At 45.5% G+C, this 26682-nt stretch overlaps 1 protein-coding gene across 1 annotated transcript; it reads left to right on the plus strand.

The window, feature by feature from the left end:
- Positions 1-1595: 1595 nt before the first annotated feature.
- Positions 1596-26682, plus strand: LOC104354662 (glycerol-3-phosphate acyltransferase 3). The gene is made up of 12 exons (XM_086464128.1): positions 1596-1739; positions 14823-14895; positions 20120-20390; positions 20880-20954; positions 21446-21535; positions 21738-21831; positions 22247-22362; positions 23848-23903; positions 24387-24472; positions 25017-25145; positions 25629-25708; positions 26550-26682. The coding sequence occupies exons 1-12, from the start codon at positions 1596-1598 to the stop codon at positions 26674-26676; spliced, it is 1341 nt and encodes a 446-aa protein (XP_086320254.1). The 3' UTR covers positions 26677-26682.

The raw sequence follows: 26682 nt of genomic DNA on the forward strand, positions 1-26682 counted from the left end.
ACTCAGGAACTTGCCATATGCCACAAAATTTGACATACACTGTGCTGTGGCAAGACTTTTTTGCATTCTACTAAAGCAGAGGTTGACAAGCATGTGAACTAAGCTAAATAAATTCTTTATTTTCAGTTTTCAAGGTTACAGGTTACCCCTGTAACATTTGAAAATCCCTTGTAGTACAGCTCTTTGGAGCGGTGACTCTTGCATTAATGTGTATACGGCACTGATAGGCTACTGCATTCAGTCCTAACTGGCCCTTTTGGGCATGATCACAACTAAACACTTAAAGGGATGAAAACACTGAAGCGCTGGTTGGCAATTTCAGAGGTAGCTGGGCAGATGTTTCTGTGGTTGTTGTAGCCAAAGGCTTCACCAGGGATCATCCTGTCTTTGCCTCAGAGAAATTATCTATCTAGGATGGGCCAAGGAGTGGGTGGAGAGGTGACGTGCCGAGAGCAGAGGTCTTGTCCAAGGCGACACAGTGCCAGAGCCGAAAATAGGAGGTAGAATCCAATGCCCTTGTCCACATGACTCTCCTGGAAATAGTTCTTAAGGCCTTGGAGTCTAATTCAGGTTTTTCCTTGGATCCCAAGCACTTGACTCTTAGGTATGTTTCTGACCTGATGAATATGGAGAGGGAATTCAAATGTCCCATTTATAGGAAACACCTATGAAAGATGCATGCGGACACTAGGATGAAGGCCTTTTTCCTGGAGGAAAATGTTCTTCCCTTTCCCCCAGGATGCTTCTGCAAGGCTGTCATCCCTCTTCTACTTCAATCTCTTTCTGTCTACACAACTTTCTTGGTATAGATTGTGTCATGTCAAGTGCCATATGACTGCTGTGTACAGAACTGGGCAGATAAACCCCTCTCTAGCCGTTTTCCACAAAGTTTAATTTCTCTTGGCATGTGCCTAGTGCCTGGCTAGGTACCCTTGGGGCTGGTCCCTCAGTGAATCCCTCTTCCCAGCTCAAGGCACGAGACACAACACAGGCAGATCAGGTATGCTGCTGGCTGAAGTGCAGACCTTGTCCCTCTTTTTTTTTTTTTTTTTTTTTAATTGTCCTTATCTACTTTACTAGATACAGGAGCTTTCCCCAAATTTTCTTTTCTCTTTTACTTTCTGAGCTTCTACTTTCGAGCTTCCTACGGCTTTCCTGCCCATGCACCTGCGATGAAGCACAACAGCACACTCTGTCAGTACTGCCGCCCTCCCGTCCAGCTCGGTTGGAGCCGTTTTTCCTACTCTAGGTGTTCTTTAGTGCAGGCGTGGCCTGTTTTTAGCTGCGTTCTGTCCCCCAGGCATCACCTCCCAAGGCGAAGCCCCATCTCCCTAGAGCTGTGTTTTCAAAAGGATGTGTCCGGCAAGGAGCACCTTCTGTTCCCGTTTACAAGAAGACACTCGCTGTGGAAGCATCTACTTAAATAAACCGCCTATAGCCTCCTTCAACTTCACGCAGCAGCACGACGGCGCTGGCAGCCCCGCCGCTGCCCTTGCCCGGCCCCGGGCGGGCGGAACGGGGCGGGCCGGGGGCGGGCCGGGGGCGGCCGCGGGCCTTTAGGGCGGTGGCAGCGGCGTTGTCGGGCGCTGCCCGTGATGGAGGACGTGGGGTCGGCGGCGGCGCGGGTCGGTGCTGTGTGGCTAGCGCTGGTTCTCGCCCTCATCGTGCTGCCCTCGGCGCTGGGCATCTCGCTGGGCATTTCCGAGGCCTACATGTGGGTCCTGGTGAAGACGCTGGAGGTAGGCGGGGGCCGCCGGCCCCTCAGCCCGGGGCGCTCCCGCACACGCCGGGTCGCGGGGAGCGGGGGCGGCCCGCGGGGCCTGTCCTGCCGCCCCGGGGGACTCCAAAATGGCGCCCCCGGTGAGATGTCGCCCGGGGCCGGCGTGCGGCGGAGGGCACCCCGGAGGGGCTGGGCCTTTCTCTCTTTCCCCCGGCCTGGGCTGCTTCTCTACGACGGCGCCCCTTCGGCCAGTGGCGCCGGCGCACTTGTGCCTCGTCCTGAGAAGACCCGGCGGGCTCCGCTGGCCGGGCACGGCTCCCTCCGGCCGGAGGAAGCGTAAGTGCTCCGCCGCCGCTTCCAGCCGCGCCCTGGGTGGTGGCGGGGGCCCCGGCGCGGGCGGGCAGGTGGTGAGGGGATGGGGATGGCCGTTCCTGCCCGTGAGGCCCTGCGCGGGGCTGGGGGAGCCCAGAGAAGTGTCTCTTGGGGAGCGAGGGCTGTGGAGGAGAGGGAGGTAGGTTACATGCTGTCTGCGTCATCAGTGTCCGTTTGTAGTTTTGGAGTTCAAACCCTTAGGCAGAAACCTAACTCTGTATGAATTTTGTGGTTGTGCAGACTTTGGTGTGTGCTCCTTGAACCTGCAGGAGTGCGAAATAAACCTTGCTGCCTAAGGCTGTACCGTGTCCTGGGCGCGGTTGTCTCGGCTTGGTGTCAGCTGTTCCCCACCTGAGTGAAACAGTGCCTGGTCATGCTCTTGGAGGGTATAAATGTCTGGCAGTGTGCCCAGTGCTTGTGACAGCAAGTGCCAGGAGTGCTGACGCTCAGAGATGCAGACTCCCATCCGAGTCAAGCGTGTCTAGCTCCTGAGTTGCCATTTCCCCCCAAATTCCCTGAGAAAGCAAGTTTCTTGCGAAGGAACTGCTTTCTGGATGGGACATAGCTCATATGGGTGTGAAAACACTCCTGAAGCTCACAGTGGTGGTGAAAGAGTGTTTTAAAATGGCTGGTGGAAATGATCTGGCTTAAATCTTTATTATGCTTTTTCCAAGGAGGAGGGGAACCCAAACCAACACAACACTTGTAAGGAGGAAGAGTGAAATGATGCAAGGCAGTCTGTGGCAATGCAATATACATCAGTATGTGATTATGGAAAGTAGGTTTTTGTCTAATTTCATCTTGTTCTGTAAGATTTTCAGTCAAACCTTGCTCATGTCCTTCAGTGCCTTCAAGATCCTTTATACTTGGCTAAAAAACCCACCAGCCACCTAATAAAAATGGGATCTGTTAAATGCATCTTAAGTTAAAATGTTTTAAGGCTTCTTGTGAGAATGAACATGCTTGAAGTACTTTCTGGGGCCTTGAATGGTATGAAGATAACTGTTAAGGGTAGAAGATGCAGTTGCTACTGGAAAAAAAATTTTGGATAGAAGCTGAGGAGGTGAAGGTCTCACTGGCCTGAGGGAGCAATCTAGATGGTCTATTAAGGTAGTCTTGTTTGGATGACTTGCCTTCACCTGGGATTAACCACAATTTACATTCTTTATTCTTAGATCATTAATCATTATTTTTTACTGTCATCAAATATTATGATAAGAGGTGACTCAATATGTCTTGGGGAGAAGTATGGAGAAGCAGCTGATGACATACTGATGATGGTGGCTTGTAAGAGCTGTTCTGATGCCTAAGGGAGGAAATCCAACATATTCCTCAATGACTTGGATGAAGGGACAGAGTGTACCTTCGGCAAGTTTGCTGACGACACAAAACTGAAAGAGTGGCTGATACACCAGAAGGCTGTGCTGGGAGGAACCTAATGAGATTCAATAAGACCAAGTGTAGGGTCCTGCCCTGGGGGAGGAATAACCCCATGCACCAGAGCAGGCTGGGGGTCGACCTGCTGGAGAGCAGCTCTACGGAGAAGGACCTGGGAGTTCTGGCAGACAGCAAGTTGACCATGAGCCAGCAATGTGCCCTTGTGGCCAAGAAGGCCAGCGGTATCCCAGGGTGCATTAAGAAGAATGTGACCAGCAGGTCGAGGGAGGTTCTCCTCTGCCTCTGCTCTGCCCTGGTGAGGCCACATCTGGAGCACTGTGTCCAGTTCTGGGCCCCCCAGTTTGAGGGACAGGGAACTACTGGAGAGAGTCCAGCAGAGGGCTATGAAGATGATTAGGGGGCTAGAGCATCTCTTATGAGGAGAGGCTGAGAGACCTGTGGCTCTTTAGCCTGAAGAAGAGAAGACTGAGAGGGGACCTTATCAACACAAGTATCTAAGGGGTGGGTGTCAACAGGATGGGGCCAGGCTTTTTTCAGTGGTGCCCAGTGGCAGGACAAGGGACAATGGACACAAACAAACACAGGAAGTTCCACCTGAACATGAGGAAAAACTTTTTTACTTTGAGGATGACAGAGCACTGGAACAGGCTGCCCAGAGAGGTTGTGGAGTCTTCTTCTCTGGAGATATTCAAAGCCTGCCTGGACACAGTCCTGCGCAACATGCTGTAGGTGAACCTGCTTTGACAGGGGGGTCGGACTAGATGAACTCCAGAGGTCCGTTCCAACCCCTACCATTCTGTGAAATAATGACTCACCCTGAGAATTGCCATTACTTTTTGTGTTAAATGGTTTCTGGAATTACATGCTATTCATTATGTTAAAAATACATCTTATTAATATGTAATTATATTGTACATAAATATCTAAAAGAAGAGCCAATGACAGATTGGGAAGTGTTCGGGGGAGAAGAGTTTAGTAAGTTGGACTTGCTGCAGGAGAGTGAAGAAGCTCAATCCACCTAGGTAGTCCACTTAGGTCAACTTGGCCTTGCTTTACCTGTGAATTCTTTATGCCCTCAGAATACCTGTGTAGGGATAATCTCTGAAAGAAAGTGTTTTGTTGTGAAATGTCTTCTGTTCCTTGGCTCACAAGTCTGTCTTGGTTAGCAGCCTGACAGAGACAGGCAGATAGTCTGCCAGCCGGTTCTAAGGAGCACCTGCAAGAGCCCCTGAAAATGTGTTGTGGCACCTGACTTTTCCCTGCCAAAAATCGTGTTGGCAATGGAAAGTGTTAAATAGATAGCTGCTAGCCTTGCACAGTTGCCTCGGTGTCTGAAACTTCCTGGGCTGTTGAATTGAGTATGCAGGCTTTCTCCTGAGCAGCAGTAGTCTCTTTTATGGCTATGTTGAGTTGTAAGATGCTGCAGTCTCTGATGGCTGAGACCTTTTTCAGCACAGTGGTTAACTTACTAGCTTCCTTAAGCTTCCTCTTTGGCCTCCAGCACTGGATCTCCCAGGTGGTCTCCCTTGCCTTGTTGTAGGAGAGCAGGCCCTTAGGCCTGCAGAGTGCTCAGTCAGGATGGTGCTGCTGCTACTGCTTTTGTTGCCTCTGACGGGCTAGATCGCATGAACTGTTTGCAAAGTGGTGGCTGTTTGTGCACCCCAGCTTAATAGTGAGCTGTTCTCTGACTTTGCCTGTTTGTATCCCACATGTTGACAAAGTGGGAGGACACGGTGCCTAATGCAGTTTGTTTCCTACACAGCATATATTGTCAGGTAACAACATGTGCTTTATTAAAGCTAATCTGTTGTGAGGGTCCAAGTTTGTCAGCTTGAGCACTGTAGTCCAGGGACTAAATAGACGGAGGGTCTGCAGTTAGCTGTGGTATGTCTGCTGGTCCACTGTCATGCCAGATGAAACAAGGCACGTAAAAATGCGTCTGGTGTTCAGTTGTCATCTAGGCTGTGGTATGGAGCAAGTTGAGGATTATACTGGACTTCTGCTTGAATTTTTTCCTGCCAATAAAAATAAATCTGTTCCTGCTTGTTTCAGGAGGGGAGAAGCTTGTTCCCAGTGCTGCAAGCATGGCCCAAGAAAAGGAGGGGAAAAGCACCTTTTAGGAACAAAGTGTTCTTGTACTTTGACTATCTGACGTTACTGACAAGGGGGATCAGTGGGTGCACAATAGCTTTTTCTCTGTCCTGGGCTGCCTCAGCAAGGCACATGCTCCTAAGCGAAATGCAGCATGTGCAGGCAGCAGTGTTGAGGATGTGCTTCTGTTGGGTTGTGCTGTGGGTTATATTTGACCCTTAAGTACAGCACTAGGGATGACCAGCTTTATATGGAATACATATTTTTTTTTTCTATGTGATAAGGGGAAAAAGAGCAGAAAAGCATGACCAGCTATGCTAATACCAGAGGAATGCAGTACAGCGGGCAGACTACTTGCTATTAGAAAATCTGCTTCTCCCATCACAAAAGTACATTAATTTGCTTCTGAATTGCCTTACCAAGCTAAGAAAACTTTTAGAGAACCGCTCATTTCTGCCTATGGCTTCCCTTTCAGTGTTAATAGAAGGATCTCTGGTACCGTGTTGGCTTTCTTTTTTTTTTTTAAAATGTTGGGTTACTGCTACAAAAACATCTCCACCAGCTTTTCTTTCCTATGGGGAGCTAGTCTGGGCTAGTCACCTGCCATGCTGATGACTGTGAAATCACTTGCCACAGAAAACTTTCCTATTGCTGAAACGCTGAGAACTGCCTCTTGTGATCATCATAGTATGCTGTGTTTCTCCCTGTTTTTTTTTTTTTTTAAATGTCATCAGGTAGCTTCCAATTTTAAATTTAGTGTGTCTTTACCTCTTGGTCTCATTTTTACTCTTAATCCGTTGCCTCTTTTATAAACTACTATGAGTTGAGGCTGATAAGGCCCCTGCAAGCATGCTGTTCAAGCTCTTTTCCCAAGCAGTGGGGAAATCCAGCCTTCAGAATGTGATTTGTCTTTCATTAAGGCCCATAAAGCAGCCACTACCCCAGAGCAATCTGTTTCTCTGTTTCCCTATTTCCCTCAGTTTGTAGAAAATCTGGAGGGGTAGTTTAGACTGTGTGTCTATATTTTGGCAGTAGCGATCGGCCCCCCTGAGTAATGATCTCTGCTTGACAGATTGCAGCTCACCTTGTTAAGAACTAATTCCAATACTCTGTTGTGGTTTTTTTTTTTTTTTGGGGTGTGCCTTGCTGCCTGAGGCAGTAGGATTGACCTGTCAGCAACACATGTACAGACTGCCCTGCTTGCTTTTTCTAATGGGAAAACATTTCTTGTGTTTTTAAACTATGTGGTGCATGTTCCTTGTGAAATACTGAGAAATGAGCTAGCCTAAGGGAAGTGAAATTATTAGGTCACGCTTGTGTTAAGAAACAGCCTAGCTATAAACTAACATCATGTTACTGTGTATTTTTGGTCTGATGTTTTGTTGATGGTTGCAAGCACTTTGAATGCACCCTCTCCTCCCCCCCGATCTCTTGAGGCTCTTTGATTGTGGGGCTTGCAGTTAGCAGAGAAAGTATTTCTTGGGTGGTTGGTTTTGCTGGTTGTGCTGTAATGCACAACAGATGCTTGAAGTCATAGATGTTTTTCATGTCCTCTAACTGATCCATCTAGATTTGATAGTGACCCCTTGTAACTGAAGCAATTTCTAATAGCTTATTATGCTGCCCTGCAGGGAACACGCTTTCGCTGAACAAGCGTGTAATGTTTGGTAGCTAGGAGGTGAAGCCAAAGGTACTTGTGTTGCAGATGACCCTGGCAATGTGAATGGACCTAAACTTGAGAATAATATGCCTGTGGAGGGAAAGAAGGACCTTTTGGTGCCTGTAGTCAAACTGTAGGTTGTGGCTGTGCAGGGTGGGTGGGATGGGCTGTTATGTCCTGTCCCAGGTACGCCAGGCTGTAGCTTCTTGCCATGAACCACCATCAGGATTGCATGTGGTGCTGAGTATAAGGGTACGGAAGGGAAAAGGAGAATGTGTAAGCTAATAAATAGGTGAATCATTGTGGGGTTTTGATTGTTTCTTAACTGACTGGCCTCTGAAGCAAGCTTTGCTGAGTAATGTCATTGCGCAGTGTCAATGAAGGCCTCTATCTATGTGATTGGTATCCTTCAAGGACTGCTGGGCAGAGGAGAAATGGAGGGCTCTGAAGTGAGGGAGTAACTCTGAAGGCTGCCAGCTCAGATGTTAAGAAGTGTGTCCTGGAGATGTGCCTGATGTGAATGACACACACTTGTTTACAGGGATTGGGCTGACTTTTGGAATAGTATTTTAGTCAATCTGCTGCATAATCTTAAAGTAAATCCCTGAGCTGTAGTAACCTAGATCCCAGTCCTAGGAAGGCTGTTATGTATGTATTCCACAGATTTAATAATCAAGGCTCCTTGCACACAAGTAAGGTTGGCAGAGCTGGGGACTACCCTCTGCTGTTTTTCGTTAACAAGCCCGATTTGAAACTGCTGTCAATTTCACAGCATGTGAACACTGAGATTGCTGATACTGTTGATAAGCAAATGCTGTTAAAAAAAGATAACAGCAGCTGTGTTCAGAGCTTGCCTTAAAGTAACAGGTTGTGAAGCTGGTGTAAAAGAAGCTGCTTGGCATTTCTGTTGCTGCTGCCCTTGGTGTTTTCTGTAAAGCTGGACTCTTTATTCTTTGGATACCTGTCCACCAGGAAGGACTTGCTATACAACTCATGTGCAGAAGAATTTGGAAAGCTGCTTGGAGGCAGTGACAAGGATGTCCCATCAGAATGAGGAAAAGATGGCATGGGAGACCACAGAGGATCTTTTGCCCTCAGTCAGAGGTGGATGCTCCTGTTGGTGGTGGTATTTTCCTCTTCTCCTCACACAAAACAACCCAATAATTGGCATGCAGATTTTGCCGCGTTAAACAACATAGCATTGTCTGGGAGGTGCTATGAAGTCTTCCTGTTGTTATTGAGGTTTGGAGAGCCTCCAAGGAGGAGTGCTGGCCTAAACTAGCGTATAAACTTTTGCTGGGAACATGACCTGGCAGTGCCTCTAAATAGGGGAACACCAGTGATCTAACTCCATATGACTGTGCATTTCAGTCATTGTCAAGCATTGCTATTAAGCCAGAGGTGATGTCAAGGTGATAAACTGGGTGAAAGGCAAAGCTCCCTCTGTTAGGGAAACAGGGAAGTTCCTGAGGTATGTCTGATAACTTGACTTGTGGTTGATCCTAATAATCCCTAGATGTGCTTTCATGAAACATGTCAAGCTTGGATTTGGAGATAGTTGCCTATCTGGTAACTATCTTATCTGGACATAGTCTTTTTGACATCTCTTGTAAATATGTGTGTTTTGCCTCTGAGGTCTGATGATCTTTCTCAAGTACTGCATAGGTACTATAGATGTGGCGATTGCTTAGTGATGCATAAGTGAAACTGGTCCTTTGAGCATTTTGTGGAGGCTGTTGACTTGCTGTGTGTTTGAGGGTTTTTTAAGGTGCTGATAAACTAGCTTTTTCCTATGGGGGTGAGGAGGGAAACCTTCTCAGGGAAAGATTGATATGTTTTCCTTGCCTAGTGAAATGTGGTATCTTTAGAATGTGCCTTGTGTGATTAAGGCATCCAAGCTACTGAGCAGTAAGAATACTGAAATTTCAAAATCAGACCTGTGATGGTGTTTGTGTAGCTTCTGTGGTCATGCTGCTTTCTAACTTTCTGTGTTAGTTCAGTGAGTAGCCCAGCTGCAGAACTATTTTTAATCTGTTCAGGATCCTGGTGTTTTATACTTATTCCCCAAAATTGCTTCAGGAATCCCTGCTGAAGACTTAGGTCTGCACCAAGGTACTTGAGACTGCCTGCTCAGCACCAGCTTGCAAGCTGGGAGGAGCCACTTAGATTTATGTCAATGTTACTGGTAAGTGATAAATCCAAAAGACCTTCCAGTTTGCTTTTTGTTCATCTCCTGAGTAGAATGGAGGCTATGGTTTATAGCTCTTCATGCTTTTTGATCTCTAATACACAAACACATTATTTTACCCTCTGTGGGATTGATCAGCTTACATTGTGATAGCTCTTGGGAGGCAGTCCTAAAGGGCAAGGGGGTCCAGGAAGGCTGGACATTCTTCAAGGAGGAAATCTTAAGGATGCAGGAGCAGGCTGTCCCTGTGTGCTGGAAGACGAACCGGCAAGGAAGACGACTGGCCTGGTTGAACAGGGAGCTTTTGCTGGAACTCAGGGGGGAAAAAAGGAGGGTTTACTACCCTTGGAAGAAAGGGCAGGTAACTCAGGAACAGCATAGGGAGCTTGTTAGGTCATGCAGAGGGAAAAATAGAGGCAAAAACCCAACTAGAACTAAGGCTGGCCACTGTGAGAGACAACAAAAAATGTTTCTACAAATACATTAAGCACAAAAAGAAAACAAAGGAGAATCTCCATCCTCTGTTGGATGCAGAGGGGAACATTGTCACCAAGGGTGAGGAAAAGACTGAAGTACTTAATGCCACCTTTGCCTCAGTCTCTAATAGTCAGACAAGCTATCCTCAAGGAAATCAGCCCCCTGAGCTGCAAGATGGGGATCAAGAGCAGAAAAAAAAACCCTGTAATTCAAGAGGAAGCAGTTAAAGACCTGCTTTGCCACCTGGACATCCACAAGTCTACGGGGCTGGATGGGATCCACTGGAGAGTGATGAGGGAGCTGGCGGAGGAGCTGGCCAAATGACTTTCCGTCATTTATCAGGAGTCCCGGTCAACATGGGGGGTCCCAGACAACTGGAGACTTGCCCATGTGATGCCTATCTACGAGAAGGGCTGGAAGAAGGATCTAGGGAACTTCAGGATTGTCAGCCTGACATAGGTGCTGAGGAAGATTATAGAATGGTTCATCTTGAGGACGCTTATGTGGCAGGTGCAAGAAAACCAGGGACTTGGGCCCAGCCAGCATGGGTTCATGAAGGGCAGGTCCTGCTTAACCAGCCTGATCTCCTTCTATGACCAGGTGACCTGCCTAGTCGATGAGGAGAAGGCTGTAGATGTTATCTACCTGGACTTTACTAGAGCCTTTGACCCCATCTCCCAAGAAAGCTGGTGGCTCATGGCCTAGGTAGGTGCACACTAAGCTGGGTTAAAATCTGGCTGGATGACAGAGCGCAGAGAGTGGTGGTGAATGGAGTTAAATCCAGCTGGTGGCCGGTCACAGGCAGTGTCTCCAAGGGGCCAGTATTTGGGCCAGTCTTGTTTAACATCTTTATTGATGATCTAGATGTGGGGATTGAGTGCTCCCTCAGTAAGTTTGCAGATGACACTAAATTGGGTGAGATTGTTGATCTGCTTGAGGGTAGGAAGGCTCTGCAGAGGGGTCTGGACAGGCTGGATCGATGGGCTGAGGTCAATGCTATGAGGCTCCACGAGGCCAAGTGTTGGGTCCTGCACTTGGGTCACAACAGCCGTGTGCAGCACTACAGGCTTGGGGATGAGTGACTGGAAAGCTGCCTGGCAGAAAAGGACCTGGGGGTGTTGGTCGACAGCCAGCTGAACATGAGCCAGCAGTGTGCCCAGGTGGCCAAGAAGGCCAAGAGCATCCTGGCCTGTATCAGGAATAGGGTTGTCAGCAGGAGCAGGGAGGTGATTGTGCCCCTGTACTCGGCACTGGTGAGGCCGCATCTTGAATCCTGTGTGTAGTTTTGGGCCCCTCACTACAAGAAAGACATTGAGGTGCTGGAGTGTGTCCAGAGAAGGGCAACGAAGCTGGTTAAGGATCTGGAGAACAGGTCTTATGAGGAGGAGCTGAGGGAACTGGGGTTGTTTAGTCTGGAGAAGAGGAGGCTGAGGGGAGACCTTATTGCTCTCTACAACTACCTGAAAGGAGGTTGTAGTGAGGTGGGGGTTGGTCTGTTCTCCCAAGTAACAAGTGATAGGACAAAAGGAAATGGCCTTCATTTGCACCAGGGGAGGTTTAGATTGGACATTAGGAAAAATTTCTTCCCTGAAAGAGTGGGCAAACATTGGAACAGGCTGCCCAGGGAAGTGGTGGAGTCACTGTCCCTGGGGGTGTTCAAAAAACATGTAGATGTGGCACTTCTAGACATGGTTTAGTGGGCATGGTGATATTAGCTCAATGGTTGGACTTGGTGATCTCAGAGGTCTATTCCAACCTAATGATTCTGTGATTCTCTTGGTAGCATAAAGCTGTTCCTTACCATAGGAACTAGCTGAAATGGCTCTAGCTAGCAGGAAGGAAGGGAAATTACTCACATTGCTGCTGCATGTGGTGTCTCTTTTGTTTTCCAAACTGGATATAAAGTTTTTCTCTTGATCAAAGTTCAAATTTTGTCTTTGATGATGCTGCCTTTGTTTCAGGTGCCTGAGAATAAGTGGAAGGATTAGACTAAGTAAAAACGTTTTGCTGCTTGGTTGCTGGAACATGCATAGTTTTTGGAAATATGATGGATTGAGGAAAGTAGAACGCAGACGTAGAGGACTTAAAACTGGTTTGTTGTAGCGTCTGGTAGATACGGGCCCTTAGGAATGCCCAAAGGCTCCTGGCCAAGAGGAGAGCAAGATGGGGAGCTGGTCCCATCCTTACTGGTTTTATGAAGTATGCTTACGTTCCCTGGGAGATCTGGCACCAAAAGTAAAACTGCCTCAACTATTTACTTGTGGAGCACAAGTCAGCTGTCCCCTGGAATGCTTGTGCAACCTTTGTACAAGATGCCATGCTGGTGTCAAGTTTGTGGTGGTGCTCCCCTCTCCGGGGAAGGCAAGGGCAGAGGGCAAAGGGAACTACCCTCGCCAGCCTTTCTCTTTGCCCCTGTCCCTGACATCCCCTAGGTGCGGTGCTGTAGCTTTCTGGAGTCAGATGAACCTGTAGACCAAAGGTCAGACTGCTTTCGAAGCAGGAATGTACTTTGCTGAATGGGGTAGATAAATGCACCTAAGCAGTAGAAACTTGCTTGGGTTACATGACCCTGCAATTTCTGTCTGCTTTGGGAAGAGTCTGCTGCCTCCTTTGCATAGCAAAATGTCAAAAGATACTGCAGTACAGTAGGATGTTGAAAGCTTTTGAGCATTACAAAGGTATGTCTCAATAGCCTCTGTCTTCATGGCTTGTGCTGAGGCTCAAACTTTTTGACGTTGTCTAGCACAAGATTGTAATTGCAGGATTTCTGTAGCAAGAGCATTGTGAAGGGAGCGTTGCATGCTCTTTCTAAGCAGACAGAAACTGTTCTTCCAGGTTTTGCAAAGCAGAAGGTGGCAGCGCTAGGTTTTGATTACCCATTTGAGAGGATTTAAAGATGAAAACTTATTTTCTCAGCTAGTGCATATGGCTGAGACCATTAGAAGAGTAAGAACATACTTGTCTATGTAATAAGTGACTTACCTGTTTATGGAGATTTTAATTTGTTTAATACAGTGGTTCAAGTCTGGTTAGAGAATGATTGTGTCAATGTATTTGCTGGTCTGCCTGTAGCCCCCAAATCCTTTTGGTAGAAGAAATGTAGAAAGGTAGGTATTGTGAATAGTTTATTCATTGAACGATGTTTCATTTTGGTATTTCCTAGAATTTTTATAGCCCTAGCACTGCCAAGGATGATGTGTAGCTGGAAAGTACTGAGGTATTCCTGCAGGTAATATTAGTTCCTGGAACAGCTATTGCCTTAGCAGCAGCAGAACTGAGAAAACAAGTGAATATATGGGAAAGGTAGGGTGTGCAAGACCTGATACGGTAAGTAGTTTTGGCTGTTCCTGGGAAGTTATGTGGTAGAGATGATGCCATGAATCAGGATACTGACCCTTCAAAAGGGAACTGGATCCCCAAATGCCCCACAGCTCTGTTGGAGGGGAGAGGTGGAAACTGTATGGTTTAGCATTGGTCTGGGTCCTTTCTGTGCAGACCAGCGAGGACCATCTGTATGCTCTTAAAGTATGCCTTTGATACTGCTTAAGTTGTCAAAGTTTGAACAGGATAATATCCTGATCTTTTGATATCTGCCTGGTCACCTGTCTGTCTTGGAAATGCCTATTACAACAGTATTCCTGGAAATAGGATTAAGTTTTGTGGGGGAGGAATTAATGTGCATAATGGGGAGCCACAAAGTCTGTCCTCTTTGGCTGAGCTTTCCATCCCTTCACAAAGCTGCCATGTAGGGAAAGGAAGGATCCAGGCCAGAAGAGCTACTGTCATCATGGGCAGGTTTTGGGGTGGCAAAGGGGTTGTAATTGTTAACCCAGTGAAAATGAAGCCTGATGTAGGAGATAGAAGGACTATTTAAAAGCATTGTGTGGAACAGTGTCAGCTGAAAGTCAGGAAAGCCTTTGGGCCTGAGAACCCGTTAAACTGGTTCCAGCCCCATCACGCCTGGACATGAGAGGAAGTCTCCTGATGCCAGTGTGGTTCTGCCACAGGGGTTTGCAGGGAACAGAGTTGCTGGGAAGCTTTGACACTTGCTGGAGAGCAGAGCTTACTTTATCACCTATTTCAACCTCATTCTTTCAGCCCACCCCCTAGAAAAGACTAAGTTAATCCCTGTGAGCTGGCAGCCCTTCTCAAGGGCAGAGGAAGGGACTATCTGCAGCCGTGCGCTAGAGGCAGTGATTTGGCCTGTTTCACTGCTGCTCAGAGCTCTAAAATGCCAAGAAACGAGCACTTGCAGACTTGGGGGCAATTTCAGTTTTGTTCAGTATGGAAAAAATCTTGGGTGCAATCCACTTTGGCTGAGACTGAACTTAGATGAGATTTCTTATGACTGCAAATGCTGTTTTGGTTTTTAGAGGAGTGTGTGTGCAGGCCTCAGTTTGACTTAACCCAGCTAGGACTTTCAGGTTTTTTGCTTCAGTGTGGTGAAACTACGCTGAAAGCTGAGTTGAGATGTGTCTGTCAGCTCTGTGAACTTGTGCTGTGTGCTCAGGGGCTGTTGTTTAGCTCAGCTCCTGGAGCTTCCCATGTGGCCATGACTCTTGCAAGCAGCAAGACTGACAGAGGCCTATCAGGCTCTTGGTGGCTGTGAAGCTGAACTGGAACTGAAACATCTGTGAAGCACCGAGTTGGTTCTCCAAAGACTGGCAAGCAGAGTTGAGAAGCACTTCACTAGCACTGAGTGGTGTTTTCAATTATTAAATACGTTAAGGCAGTATTTCCTCAGAGGAACTGTGTGTGGGTTTGTTGACACATCTGATGGAATGATTAGTGATGATTACCTGGTGAAGATATTCTTTGAAAATCGCAACTGTCTTTGATTAACTGTTGCTTTTCTAGGTGACTTATTAAAGTGAATACTACATTTGTGAAATTAATGTTTTCTTTCTCTTCAACAGTGGGCCACTATACGGATCGAAAAAGGTGTCAAAAAGCCACAGCCACAGATGCTAAAGACTCCTGCTGCTAATGGTGAGAGCTTGGGGTAAAGTCAAATTGATAAGACTAATGTTCTAAGGTAGGAGAACTGAGTCCTTTTCAAATGAAGAAGTTAGATGTGTGCATGAGAGAACTGGAGAAAAGGTGGGGTGGTTACGAGCTAACTGTTTTGCAATGCTACCGGCACAAGAATGGTTTCTGCAGAATGAAATGCTTCTTTTGCTGGCTTGTACTGAATGGCTCAAAAGTCAGGGGATGACGAAATGAAGGGTATGAAATAACATTGTTTAGCAAAACAAAGTAGAGCTTAAGATGAAGACTGTCCTCAGTTGAGGGAAATTTTTGAGTTATGATATGAGCTTGATTTTTTTTTTTGTCGTCTTGAAATCTGTCTTGAGGTCACTGCTTGCAGGGCTGCTGGCTAACTATCTCAGTCCTAACAGCATCAGAGTACACTTGATAATCTCTGAGGAGATATGAATGTTTAGTGGACAGCACTTTTCTTTCCCAGGCTCGGTGCTTTTTCTGTTGTAGGACTGCTGGATGGAAGTGTGTGGTGTTATACTTGTTCCCTTTTTTCAGTCTGCTCCTATTCATCTTTTGCCCCCTGGAGTTACCACTGTGTTTGCCAGACAAATTTCTTACGCTTATTATCTGTAGAAAGGCAGCTGAAAAGTTGCTTCGTATTTCTTCCTTTAGCCTAATTTTGAAATTGGTTCTCTTACTATATCTTAACCCATACTGTATGTGTCATGGTAGGCTGTACTAGGTCAGAGTTGGCTGTAAGACTTTGGAGCTGTAAACACAGTGAGAACAGTCTGAGTTTGCCCAGGAAATAGGAGAAGGCTGAACAGGGTATTGCAGCCAGTGCTTGTTTTTTTCCTGGTTCCTAACTGCCTCGATATTGCTATTGATTTGCTCGTTTTTCACAGCAGTGTCAGCATTTTTTTCTGTGCTCCCTTGCTAGGCAGCACAGCTGGAAACAGGACCAGCTTGCCAGTTAGTAGACAAGTTAATTGTTACCTGACTCTATGAATTAGCTCATACAAACTTGATACAGTAATGGGAACTGAACTGCCGAACTGGTTGTGTGCATTTAATTTCCAAAGAAGTGTCCTTGTCTATACTGTAAACACTGGTATTATATTGTCTGCAGGCCAGGCAAGAAACAGGCTCTGATGGTAGCAGACCCAACTGTCAGTTAGCACCTGTAATAATAAACTGGAGGTAGTGCACAGCAGCTCTTAAAACAGGCTAAAATTTGTCGTATTTAATTGCTGACTTTAAAGCGGCTGAGAGAAAGTATGTCCCCTATCACTGATTGGTGTCCTGAAAGGTGGTAGTGGTGGTATTTTTGGGGTGGTGGGAAGGCAAGGTGAGTGATCCTTTCAAATAATGTCAGTGCCCTGCTATCTGTTTCACAGGTTGTCAGTGATGCAGCAAGATACCCTTTTTCTTCTTGTAAGGGTGATAGTGTCCTACCATGTCATGGGTCAGTGGGAGGGCAAGAGATCCAACTGTGCTGCTTTAACCATACAGTAGGAGCTCTTGTCTTCCTAGAAATCTGATCGTTCTGGCACATAGTTTTTTCTTCTCTAGAAGAGAAAGGTAAAGGAAGAGAGGACCCAGCTAGTAGACTATGTTCTATGAGCTATCTTTCTATAAAACTACAAGTATTTATTCCCCCTGTATGGGTGACTTGAGGGGTATATAGTGCTAATATGTGCTGTAGTTCAGAACCTAGACTAATCGGACTGCACTCTGTGGTCTGGAGCATTAGTGATAGTTGGTAAAAATGGCCTGAGGTAATTCATGTAGATGATAATAATTAGCATGCAGGCTATGTTCAAGCGGTCTTATGGGTGGGGATACACAATTGCAATGGTGGCCTGAAGCACACTTTTTAATGTCCTTTTTATATTTGAAATTAAAATTAAAGTTTCCCCACTGGAGGTGGCTCTTACTGCAGTAAACTGGAATCTTACTTGAGAAGGTATAGGGAGCAGGGGAGATGTGGGTTCTGTAGTGTCAGTCTGTGCTCTGTGTATTGCTCTTGGGAGCTTTTTAAACATGGGACTAACTGACTTGTGATTAGGAGTCTGGGTTCCTGTATGTGGATGAAGGTACTTGAGGGCCAGGGCAGGTGTAGATCTAACAGTGCAGTACATAAGTTTGCATCCTCTGAAGTGACAGAACATGAGCAGGTGGAGAGGCCGAATTGCATTACACAATATTTGCTGAGGGAGGAGAAATTCCTGGTGATAATGAATTACAGAATAGCTGATTAAAACAGGGTAAAGGTAAGTGTCTGTACACATATTCGTGTTAAGTGCTGAAGGGGAATGTGTAGCTCTTCTTCCATCTTTCCTCACTGTCCAGTCCTCACTAGGAGGGTGGTCAGGACAGAAGGGAGCATTGCAGATACATGTGTAGTGGCAAGTTTTCATGTTCCCTGGCAGAGCAAAGGTTTTCCTGCCTAAAGACCTTAAAATCTATTGTCCCTAAATATGAAAGACAGGAGAGAGCATGACTGAGGAGACACCACCTTTCTCTGCCATACCAAATCCGGTATATTCACATCTGTTGACAGAAGTGGCAGCCAGTGCCCCTGCGATGGTGGTGTGGTAAGGAATAGTCCCAAGAAAAATGTTGTCTGGTGTAGTTGCTGCATGGGAAAGTACCTGTCATCTCAAGGTCCCTCAGTGTTAAAGGGTAGTGCTTTTATGTGCCAGGCCCCATGGTAGCTCCTGGCTGAGCAGATTCTTGGAGGCTAGATGTCTATCTCATTGCAGCTGAATAACCAGCTTTCAGCAGTACTCTTCAAATTGGTGGGTTAAAAAAAAAAAAGCAAGCTGTTTAGTCAGAATTTTGAAAGTGACATCCACTAAAAGAACAGCTTATACAAGTAATGTGAGTGTAAGTAGATAGTATCGAATTTGAGCCTGGTATAATTAGCTGACTAGAGTATGTGAGCTCAAAGGCTTGGGACTTGTGTTGTGATACTGAGTAACGCAGTGGCTTTGGTTTGTGTTTTTTTTTTGGTTGAGAGTAACATTTTCTGTGCTTCTGTATAATGCCACCTTTTAGTGGTCTTTGGTGAACTCAGCTCTGTCCATGGCCAAGGGATTAAAGGTCATTAAATGTTACTTTTGATTACAAGAAGGCTAAGTACATCACCTAAGCAGCATGTGTGTTAATTCTATTCATAATACCTACAGGTGCTTCTGAGATCTTGGCTTGGAATAGCTTGTTTCAAGGCTGCAAGGCAGCTTGTGCATGGGGGGTCTCATGTGACAATGACAGTGCAGGCTGGTGAGACAAGCTATTACAGCCATGCTATCTTTGGCTGTGCCAGCAGTGTGTTAAACCTGAACCCTGGGCTGTTTTCAGCCAAGAAGTGGGAGCCAGGGGAGCCAGCTGCTTGGCTGATGCTAAACCGGGGGCTGGATAAGGAGGAAGCATTCCTAGCTCTCGTCGGAACTGGAGAGAAGAGTGGTACTTGTGTGATGGGCTGGAGAGTTCCCGTGACCAGTTTCTTGGCTGTGACCTGTCTCCTACCCCAGCAGCAGCATGGAGCAGAGGTTGGGCTGACTTGGCTACAGTTCTGGGTGTTTCACAGCTTGGAGGTTCAAGGGACTGGCTGAGAGAAAAATTGAACCACAGACTAGAGCTTGGGTTTGGGTTTAAAATAAAGACAGAAGTGTAGTCCATCCTGCAGAGTATTTGATGTGATGCATGTTTGTATAATTTAGATCCTGAAGGGCATGTGGGTGTTTGTGTGTGCCATATTAACAATTTATATTTATAGGCTAGAGATAGGACAATGCACTGAGATGGTCCCCTGGTGGAATTGCAAGTTGTGGCTGTCAAGTTCAAAGCTGAAGCTGAAGGTGCTAATAGGTTTTGTTGCAGTGCGATGTCTCTCTTGCATGTTTTTCTTTAGTGGGATGTGTATCTTGGAGCTTCTTATGTTATCCCATATGTATGCTACAGTGCAATACAAAGATTTTCCATCTTGCTTGTAATTTGAATGTTGCATGTGATTTGCACAGCAAATATATTCACAGAGTGTTTCTGCTGACAAGACTTCCTTGAGATGCAGATTTCTACATTGTGGGATGTGTATTTGTGGGAAAGTGCCTAGTAGCTTGAAACAGTTGGGTGCTTCTTCCTTTTCCATTTTTTTTTTTTAATCTCAACGTGGAAGCACAGAGATTATGCAATTTGACAGAGGGTGTCTGACAGAGTAGCAACCTGAACTTGGACCTCTGTAATCCCAGCTGAGTGTCTCAGGGGATGGTTGTTCTGGTTAAATGTTATTCTGGATTTCTTCAGTCATCAATTTCTGGAGCCAGACTTGCTTACCAGAAGGCAGCTACTTGATCTTTATATTTGGCTTACACAATTTGTCCTTGCCTTTGAAAGCTCTAGTGCTTATTGGAGCATAAGTATAAAAACCAAAAAGGGGGTAGGAGAGGGAATACTTGCTATTTGTAGCGCAATTCTGAACTCTCCAGCCTTCTTTTCTATTGCCAGTCATTATGTGGGCAGAGTTCAACTATAACACAATTGCTCGTGCCAAGCTAAATTATATCAAGGCACCTCTAGGCACAACTTCATGGGTTTTTTGAGTATTTTTCTTTGTTTGATTTAAACTAAAATAAAAAATAGTGTGGGCCTCTGTGCTTATGGAGAAGATTTGCACTGTCAAGGGAGGGAGATGTGTTTGGTTCAAAGCTGGTCCATGCACAGACGTCAGGTAGCTGTTGCGGTCTGGGGTGGCAGGTAGCAGTAGAGCACATCTCAGCTGAATGTGGCTGTGGGATGCCAGAATGCCTGACAAGGGATGGGCCTAGGGAACAGGGAAGCCTCTATGGTGGAGGCTGAATGCCATTAAATACTCAGCAATAGGAGAAGGGAATAGAAAGGCCAAGATCTCACTTGGTTTCCTCTGGAAGCATAAGATGGTTGTGGATAAAGTTGCTGGTCAGATGGTGGGAAAAGGTTTGCCTTCTTGTTTCACCTTCAGTAGGCAACAGAACTTGATATATGTGCTGCTCAAGGTGTTTGTAAGGAAGGGGAGCTAGAACTGGCCTACTAAAGAGTATGCTGTGTTCAACTACCGATCTGATTTGCTATTGTAGGAGGGGCTCTGACAGTAAAATTTGTCTCCTTGAGTAAGAGTGGCGAGTGATTTGGAAGATGACTGTTACTGTATAGAATTATTTCTTCATATGGTTATCCTTTCCTTCCCAAGGTATCATTGAAAGAGATGAAACGCCTATGGAGAAAGAAATTGCACGTCTGCATCGAGTGGACTTTGAATTCTCTGACATATTCTACTTCTGCAGAAAAGGGTTTGAGGCCATTGTGGAAGATGAAGTTACTCAAAGGTTTTCCTCTGAAGAACTGGTTTCCTGGAATCTCCTCACAAGGACTAATGTCAACTTCCACTACATCAGCCTGAGGCTGACTGTTGTGTGGGTTATTGGAGTTATAGTGCGGTATTGTTTCCTGCTGCCCCTACGGTAAGCTCATGAACGCTGAGGGATTTTGTCAGTCTGGGAACACGTAAATGTGTGTTTTCTGGGGAAGCATCATCTCAGCTTTTTTAATCCAAAAGCAGCATTAGCAGATACTGAAGATGAACCCGCTTAAACTTTGAATGGTTAAGAAGCCATTCAGACCACTTTTGTCTTGGCATTTACTGTGGAGAGTAGATTAGGGCTAGTGGTCATCTTTTTTGTGAATGCTTCCCATAAGTCAATGTGTATTGGCAACATAAGTGTAACTTGGATGTGCTCCCTGACTCTATATGCATTGGGGTATCTGAATCTGCTGCCTTGCTAGACCATGATTTTGAGCAATGTTTGAGGGAATTACTGAGTTAGAGATCTGGATGTGTCAACTATTTGATGAATAATTGAATTCCTGCAATCCCTTTCTATTTTAAAGGGGAAAGTGATATTAAAATGAGCAGAACTACTTTTTTGATTTAATGTCTATTTTGTCTATAGCTTTACCCTTGCTGCCATTGGGATTACCTCAATGATTGTGGGCACAACAATGGTAGGACAGCTGCCAAACAGCAGGTAGGTACTGTGTGGTGTATGAGGGATAAATTTGCCAAGTTGCATTAATGCACACATTAGGACTGGACAGATTTTACAGATGATAGACTACTGGTAGCTCACTCCATCCATAAAGTTGTGGCCTTGCCTTTAGTGGCGTTTTGAACTTGGGCTGAGGTTGGCTTCTTGCCAGGTTTGGCACTGGGGTCGGTGATTTCTGATGGGCTCCTCTTGCTGTCATGAGAGGCTCAAAGGGGGTGTTGTAGGGGAGATAACAGTGCTGGGATAAAAAACACCCAGTGAGGAGATGATAGCCTTGCCTAGGTGAGACCAAGGGTATGACATGCTTTGGCTGAGCTGCTGTGGCAAGTGAGTGGTAGGGCTGGGAATATCCCTCTGCTCCAAAGTACCAGGAAAATTTCAGCCCTGAGTTGCACTGAGTAGGCTGGAGAATATTGTGTGTGTGTCTAGCTGTTTTCTAGGATGCTCCAGATGCCTGTGATTTCTTTCAGTGTGAAAAACTATCTGAGTGAAGTGGTCCACCTCACATGCTCCCGCATCCTTGTCAGAGCTCTGTCTGGTACTATCCATTACCATAACAAGTGAGTGAGCTGATGATATGATAGCAAAAGTGTATGTATACTTCTATATGTGAGTATCCTGTTTGAAATGCCGTGGCTCTTTCCAGACCTGCAGGTTAATGTCATGCTGGATGCTGACTCACCTGACAGCGTTATGGAACTGTTGTGTGTGTAATGTGGTGCTTAGTGCACTAGTAGTCTAACAAAAATTATGTAATTGCAGGGAAAACAAACCTCAGAAAGGAGGAATTTGTGTTGCCAACCACACATCACCAATAGACGCGATCATTTTGACAAATGATGGATGCTATGCAATGGTATGAGGACATCCATGATGACCACAGCAGAGGGAGAGAGACCAGGAAAGGGAAAAGATTGTGGGGTATTGGTTGTGGAGTTCAGGACTTAGTTTTCACAGTACAGATGTTCACTTGAGCACTAGTTAGTGGGGAAAAGTACGAATTGTGTTGAAGTTGGTCTACAAGTTACGTGCTAGTGAAGCTGCCATGGCAGTGTCAATGCTAGGCTCTTCATCTGGTAAAATATTTGAGATACGCTTCCATGCATGTGTCTAGGTCCTTTCAAGTGAGTGCATTTTAATTGTTTTTGTGGGCACTGCCCAGTCCTGGTTTGCAGTCTTCGGTGTGTTTGGGTTTTTTTGAGCGGGATGCAGAAGAGGAAGTTCTGCTTTTCAAGTGTCTCTTATGCTGATGTGCTTTATTGGACTTGCAGGTTGGCCAGGTTCACGGTGGACTAATGGGAGTTATTCAGAGAGCCACAGTCAAGGCCTGTCCTCACGTCTGGTTCGAACGGTCGGAGATCAAAGACCGCCATCTAGTGACAAAAAGGTGAGGTGTGGGTTGGAGCCGGGGATTGCAGGGCTAGTGTGACTCTGGTCCCCACCAGAGCCTGAGAGGCCACGCCCGGGTACGCGATCCCCGAAGAGCAGTTGAGCAATCAAAAACGCAAATGAGGAATTAAAGCTTTGGAAAGACACAAGCCCAGGAAGCTGATGGGTTTGCAATGGGAAACTGGGAACTTGGAACCTTGGGATCTCAAGAGGGCAAAAGGCGTACTTGTGAAAGCATCTCCTTTTAGCAAGAGCCATGTCTAGTTGTCTTATTCCAAATGATGACTGCTGCTTATAAATGGTAATCGCGGAGAGAAGAGGTATGTGTAATTCCACATTACTGTAGGCTGGAATGATGCAAGGTATTGCAAATCCGTAGGTGTAGGTAGGAGTGGAAGCAATTAGTATAGGAGTGGCTCAACAGCAGTTCTTGGAGTAAGTTGGAGGGGTGGTATGCAGCAAACTCATACAGAATAACCCAAATATGCTTGCTTGTGTGAGCTTTGGTACAGCAGACTGTAGTCAAAATATCAGGTTCCCAGGTCACCAAAGAAGGCTTGAAAAGTTTATACGGGGTGAACAGTTCAGACCAAAGGTTCTGGTAAGGTCTGGATTGTAGTGGAGTGTCACAAAACATCTCATTTGGGTAGCCATCAGCATAATAGCTAAGGTCTGAATTCAGATAGATATTTTGAAAGGGTGTGAAGATACTTCAAATTCTGGGACATTCTGTTGAAAAGTGATACTGATTAAAAAATGGGCTTTATGTGACACAAACTGTCTCTACTTCATTCGAAATTGTGAGCCACTGGAAATAACAGGCTTTACTTGTTTGGATGAGGGGCAAAAATGTGTCCAGTTATAAAACTGAGCTGCTTACAAAGGCAGCTTTCTGTAGAATGTTACCAAAGGCATACAGATGAACACTGTGGTACAGTGATAGAAATTCTTCCTAATTTTTAAAGAACTTCTAGGTTAATTTTGACAGGTTAGCTTCTTCACCGCCTCACTGGCCTCTGTGCAGCAGGACAGCTTTGCCAAGTCTTCCAAGTCTTATTCAAGTAGTGTGAGCTGTAGGCATTTAGGAGTCCTCTTAAGCAATCTGCTGTTAAGTAAGCAAAGCCTGGAAGAACCACTGCACAAGACTTTCTTATGTAGGTGATTTCTTGCAGGTTGAGTTGATCAGAGTTAACTGGACTGACTTAATGGCATACACTTGTTGGCTTCCCTGATAGTCATTAATAAAATAATATGGAGGAAAGAAAACAGGATGTTGCCTTAGTGTAAATACACCAGGGGCCTAAGGGATGGTTTTCACAAAGCTTCAGGTTTGTCAGAAACAGAAATGCAAGTACAAATTAGTGTCCAGTAGAAGGCTTTGCTTTCAAACAAATGTTATATGTAAAGATATTTTTAATGCATCTGCCTGGGGAAAGAGGAGTGGAAAGGAGCTGATTTTTAAGCTTTCCTTCTGCTTCCACAGACTCAGGGAACATGTGGCAGATAAAAGCAAGCTCCCGATCTTAATTTTTCCAGAAGGTAAGAAGCTGAACTATTCCTTCTCTCCATTCAGTGTAGATGTCATCCCTGTTCTCCTTTCATGGCTTCTGGTGCTCAAATGTATCTTCACCTCTGACTTAGATTTTATTAGGGCATTGCTATTCCTATTTTTCATCTTTAATATGAGGTTACAGGAAGACAACACAATACTGTCCCTGGCTGTTTGGTCTCCTGGCAGAAGCAGTAGGCAGAAGAATGGGAAGATTGTTTTGCCCTGTGAATATCAATTCACTATGCTACAGATCTAACCTCAGCCTCATGCTTTTTGTCTCGCGTGCTCTGGCTTTATTCAGGGAGTCAGTCACAAGGCAAAGAATGAAAGCAAGCAGGGGAGGGATGCTTAACTTACCCATAAAGGGCCTGCATTTGCTCCTCAGTGAGTGTAAGACTTGTACGTTGATGTAGTGTTGCTACTGAAGGTAGGCTGTGTGAAGTAATAACTTCAGTTTCTCTTCTGAACAGGCACCTGCATAAACAATACATCTGTGATGATGTTCAAGAAGGGAAGCTTTGAAATAGGAGGGACAATCTATCCTGTTGCAATCAAAGTAAGTGGAAATAGCTGGTTGCTGAATTCCAAAGTTTGGGATCTGTTTTTGTCAGGGTGCTGTGAAGCTGTCTCAGCATAGCTGCTAATGAAAGCACAGTAGCTCTGGCAATTAGCTACGTGCTGTGGATGACTCCTAGCGTATAAGTGGCTGAAATAAGAAAGTGAAGTCCCTCAACCTATGGAGCCTGGCTGGTAGGACCTGGTGGGGTCAGCTTCTTCCTCCAGAAAGCTGGAAGGGAGGGAGATCCAACTAGTCCTTCCTAGTGCTGAAGGGAAGAGAAGCATGTGGCTTGCAGCAGACTTAGTTCTTTTGGCTGTTTGGGCAAATGGGTGACATCTGCTGCTGGTTCTGTCATGTAATCACAACCAGCACTAATAAGCACAGGCTAATTTTTCTAAAGCCTCTTTCTAAGCAAACATGTCAGTTGTGAATTTTCTCTTACTCTGGCATGTGACTGAAAGCATCCCTCTTGGATCTGAGACAGGCTGTGATGGTCTCTGGGGAATGGGTTTTGTCATTTGTGTTTTGTGATTCCTCACAGTATGATCCTCAGTTTGGAGATGCATTCTGGAACAGCAGCAAATATAACATCGTGAGCTATCTGCTGCGAATAATGACCAGCTGGGCCATTGTTTGCAACGTGTGGTACATGCCACCAATGGTTAGAAAGGTAATCTAATCTAGCATCTCGTTGACCACTATTTAAGAACCTGACTGTGTCTGAAAGTGCCTCTTTACTTCCCCCCCCTCCCCAAAACCCCTACTCACCCCATGTCTCCAAATTAGAGTTTTATACTGGACTTTTGTTAGTGTTGACTTTGTATGATTGGAATTAGCATTTCCTGGTGCAGCTTGGTACCATCAGCAGTGCATCAAATATGCAGAGGGTAGCAGTAAATACAGTGCTATTCACAGTAGCAATGCTGTTAATGTTCCATCCTGTTGGAGCAAAATTTTTGCCTAATTTCAACACTTAAGGGGAAAAATTAGCTAAATTAGTATCACATTGGAACATCAGATTGTGTTGGCATGGTAAGGGACGGATCTGCTTGTCAGTGAGCTAATTTGAGGTGGCGGCAGATAAAGTGTTGTGGAAGTCTGTTTCAATTTACTTCTCTCCGCTTTGATTATGTTGAATTTATGACCCTTGAAGGAAGGTGAAGATGCTGTTCAGTTTGCCAACAGAGTGAGGTCAGCCATTGCTCGCCAAGGAGGACTGACTGAACTTCCCTGGTGAGTGATGCCATCCTTGTTAGACTTCATGGATTATGTGTTGTTAGAGAGGTGCTTACTCCCTTAGCTTTGTGACATTCAGCATAACTTTATTGCACTCAGGAGAAAATGAGGGAGTAACTTCACATGCACATATGTGTACGTGAAAGTAAAAGCCAAGGAAGGTGCATAAAGTCTTTGGAACATGTAGCTCTCACACTGAGTTTCACCTAAAAGCTTGATGCTTTTGAAGAGGGCCCCTTGTTTCCCATGTTGAGACTCATTGTGTTGAGACTCATCATGCTGAGAGTAAGGAGCAGAAGTGAAGTTACTTGGCAAAACCGACTAACAACAAAAAGTAAAACATAGGTCTTGAGGCTTTCTGCTCTGACTCTTATGTCCTACCTCAGTAAGTGGCAGCATAATGCCTACATTTCATAGGAGTGTATAACACAAACTTGAAAGTAAGATGAAGAGAGTAGGCAAACAGATTCAACTGAGGCCCAGCTGACCCTCTGAATGATGTAAGGCAAGAGACAGCTGTGGTGCTGCACAAGATTGCCTCTAGAGCCTAGGGAAATAGCATCCCAGACCGGCAAACATTTCTATGGTAGTTGCAACCTGTTAGCCTACTCATGCTGTGCTCTAATGGGCTAAACTCAAAATTCGGACTGCATCAGCATTATGGCTTAAGGTAAATGTTTTAATAAACATGTGTTCTAGAAGTTCTAAAGAAAAGCCTTCTTAGTAACCTTTTTGATTAAGACTCTAGAGTTGACTAAGATTGTTACACTGTTTTTATCAAACTTGGTATTATATTAACTATTGTGATGGGCTACTTCTCTCTCTTGCTCTGTTCCAGGGATGGAGGTCTGAAACGAGCAAAAGTCAAAGATACTTTCAAAGAAGAACAGCAGAAAAACTACAGCAAGATGCTAGTGAGAAATGGATCAATAGGAAGTCTGTCTACAGGAGCAGAGTCAGACTGAATAGTG

The sequence above is a fragment of the Leptosomus discolor genome, chromosome 4, assembly GCF_034619465.1.
Source record: "Leptosomus discolor isolate bLepDis1 chromosome 4, bLepDis1.hap2, whole genome shotgun sequence".
Lineage (NCBI taxonomy): Eukaryota > Metazoa > Chordata > Aves > Leptosomiformes > Leptosomidae > Leptosomus > Leptosomus discolor.

Bases quoted from the DNA above. Each gene is read 5' to 3' on its own strand.
- LOC104354662 (XM_086464128.1), top strand. From the start codon at position 1,596: ATGGAGGACGTGGGGTCGGCGGCGGCGCGGGTCGGTGCTGTGTGGCTA. The intron at 14,896-20,119 runs GTGAGAGCTTGG...TTCCTTCCCAAG, and splicing joins AAAGACTCCTGCTGCTAATG to GTATCATTGAAAGAGATGAA. The intron at 24,473-25,016 runs GTAAGTGGAAAT...GATTCCTCACAG, and splicing joins TCTATCCTGTTGCAATCAAA to TATGATCCTCAGTTTGGAGA.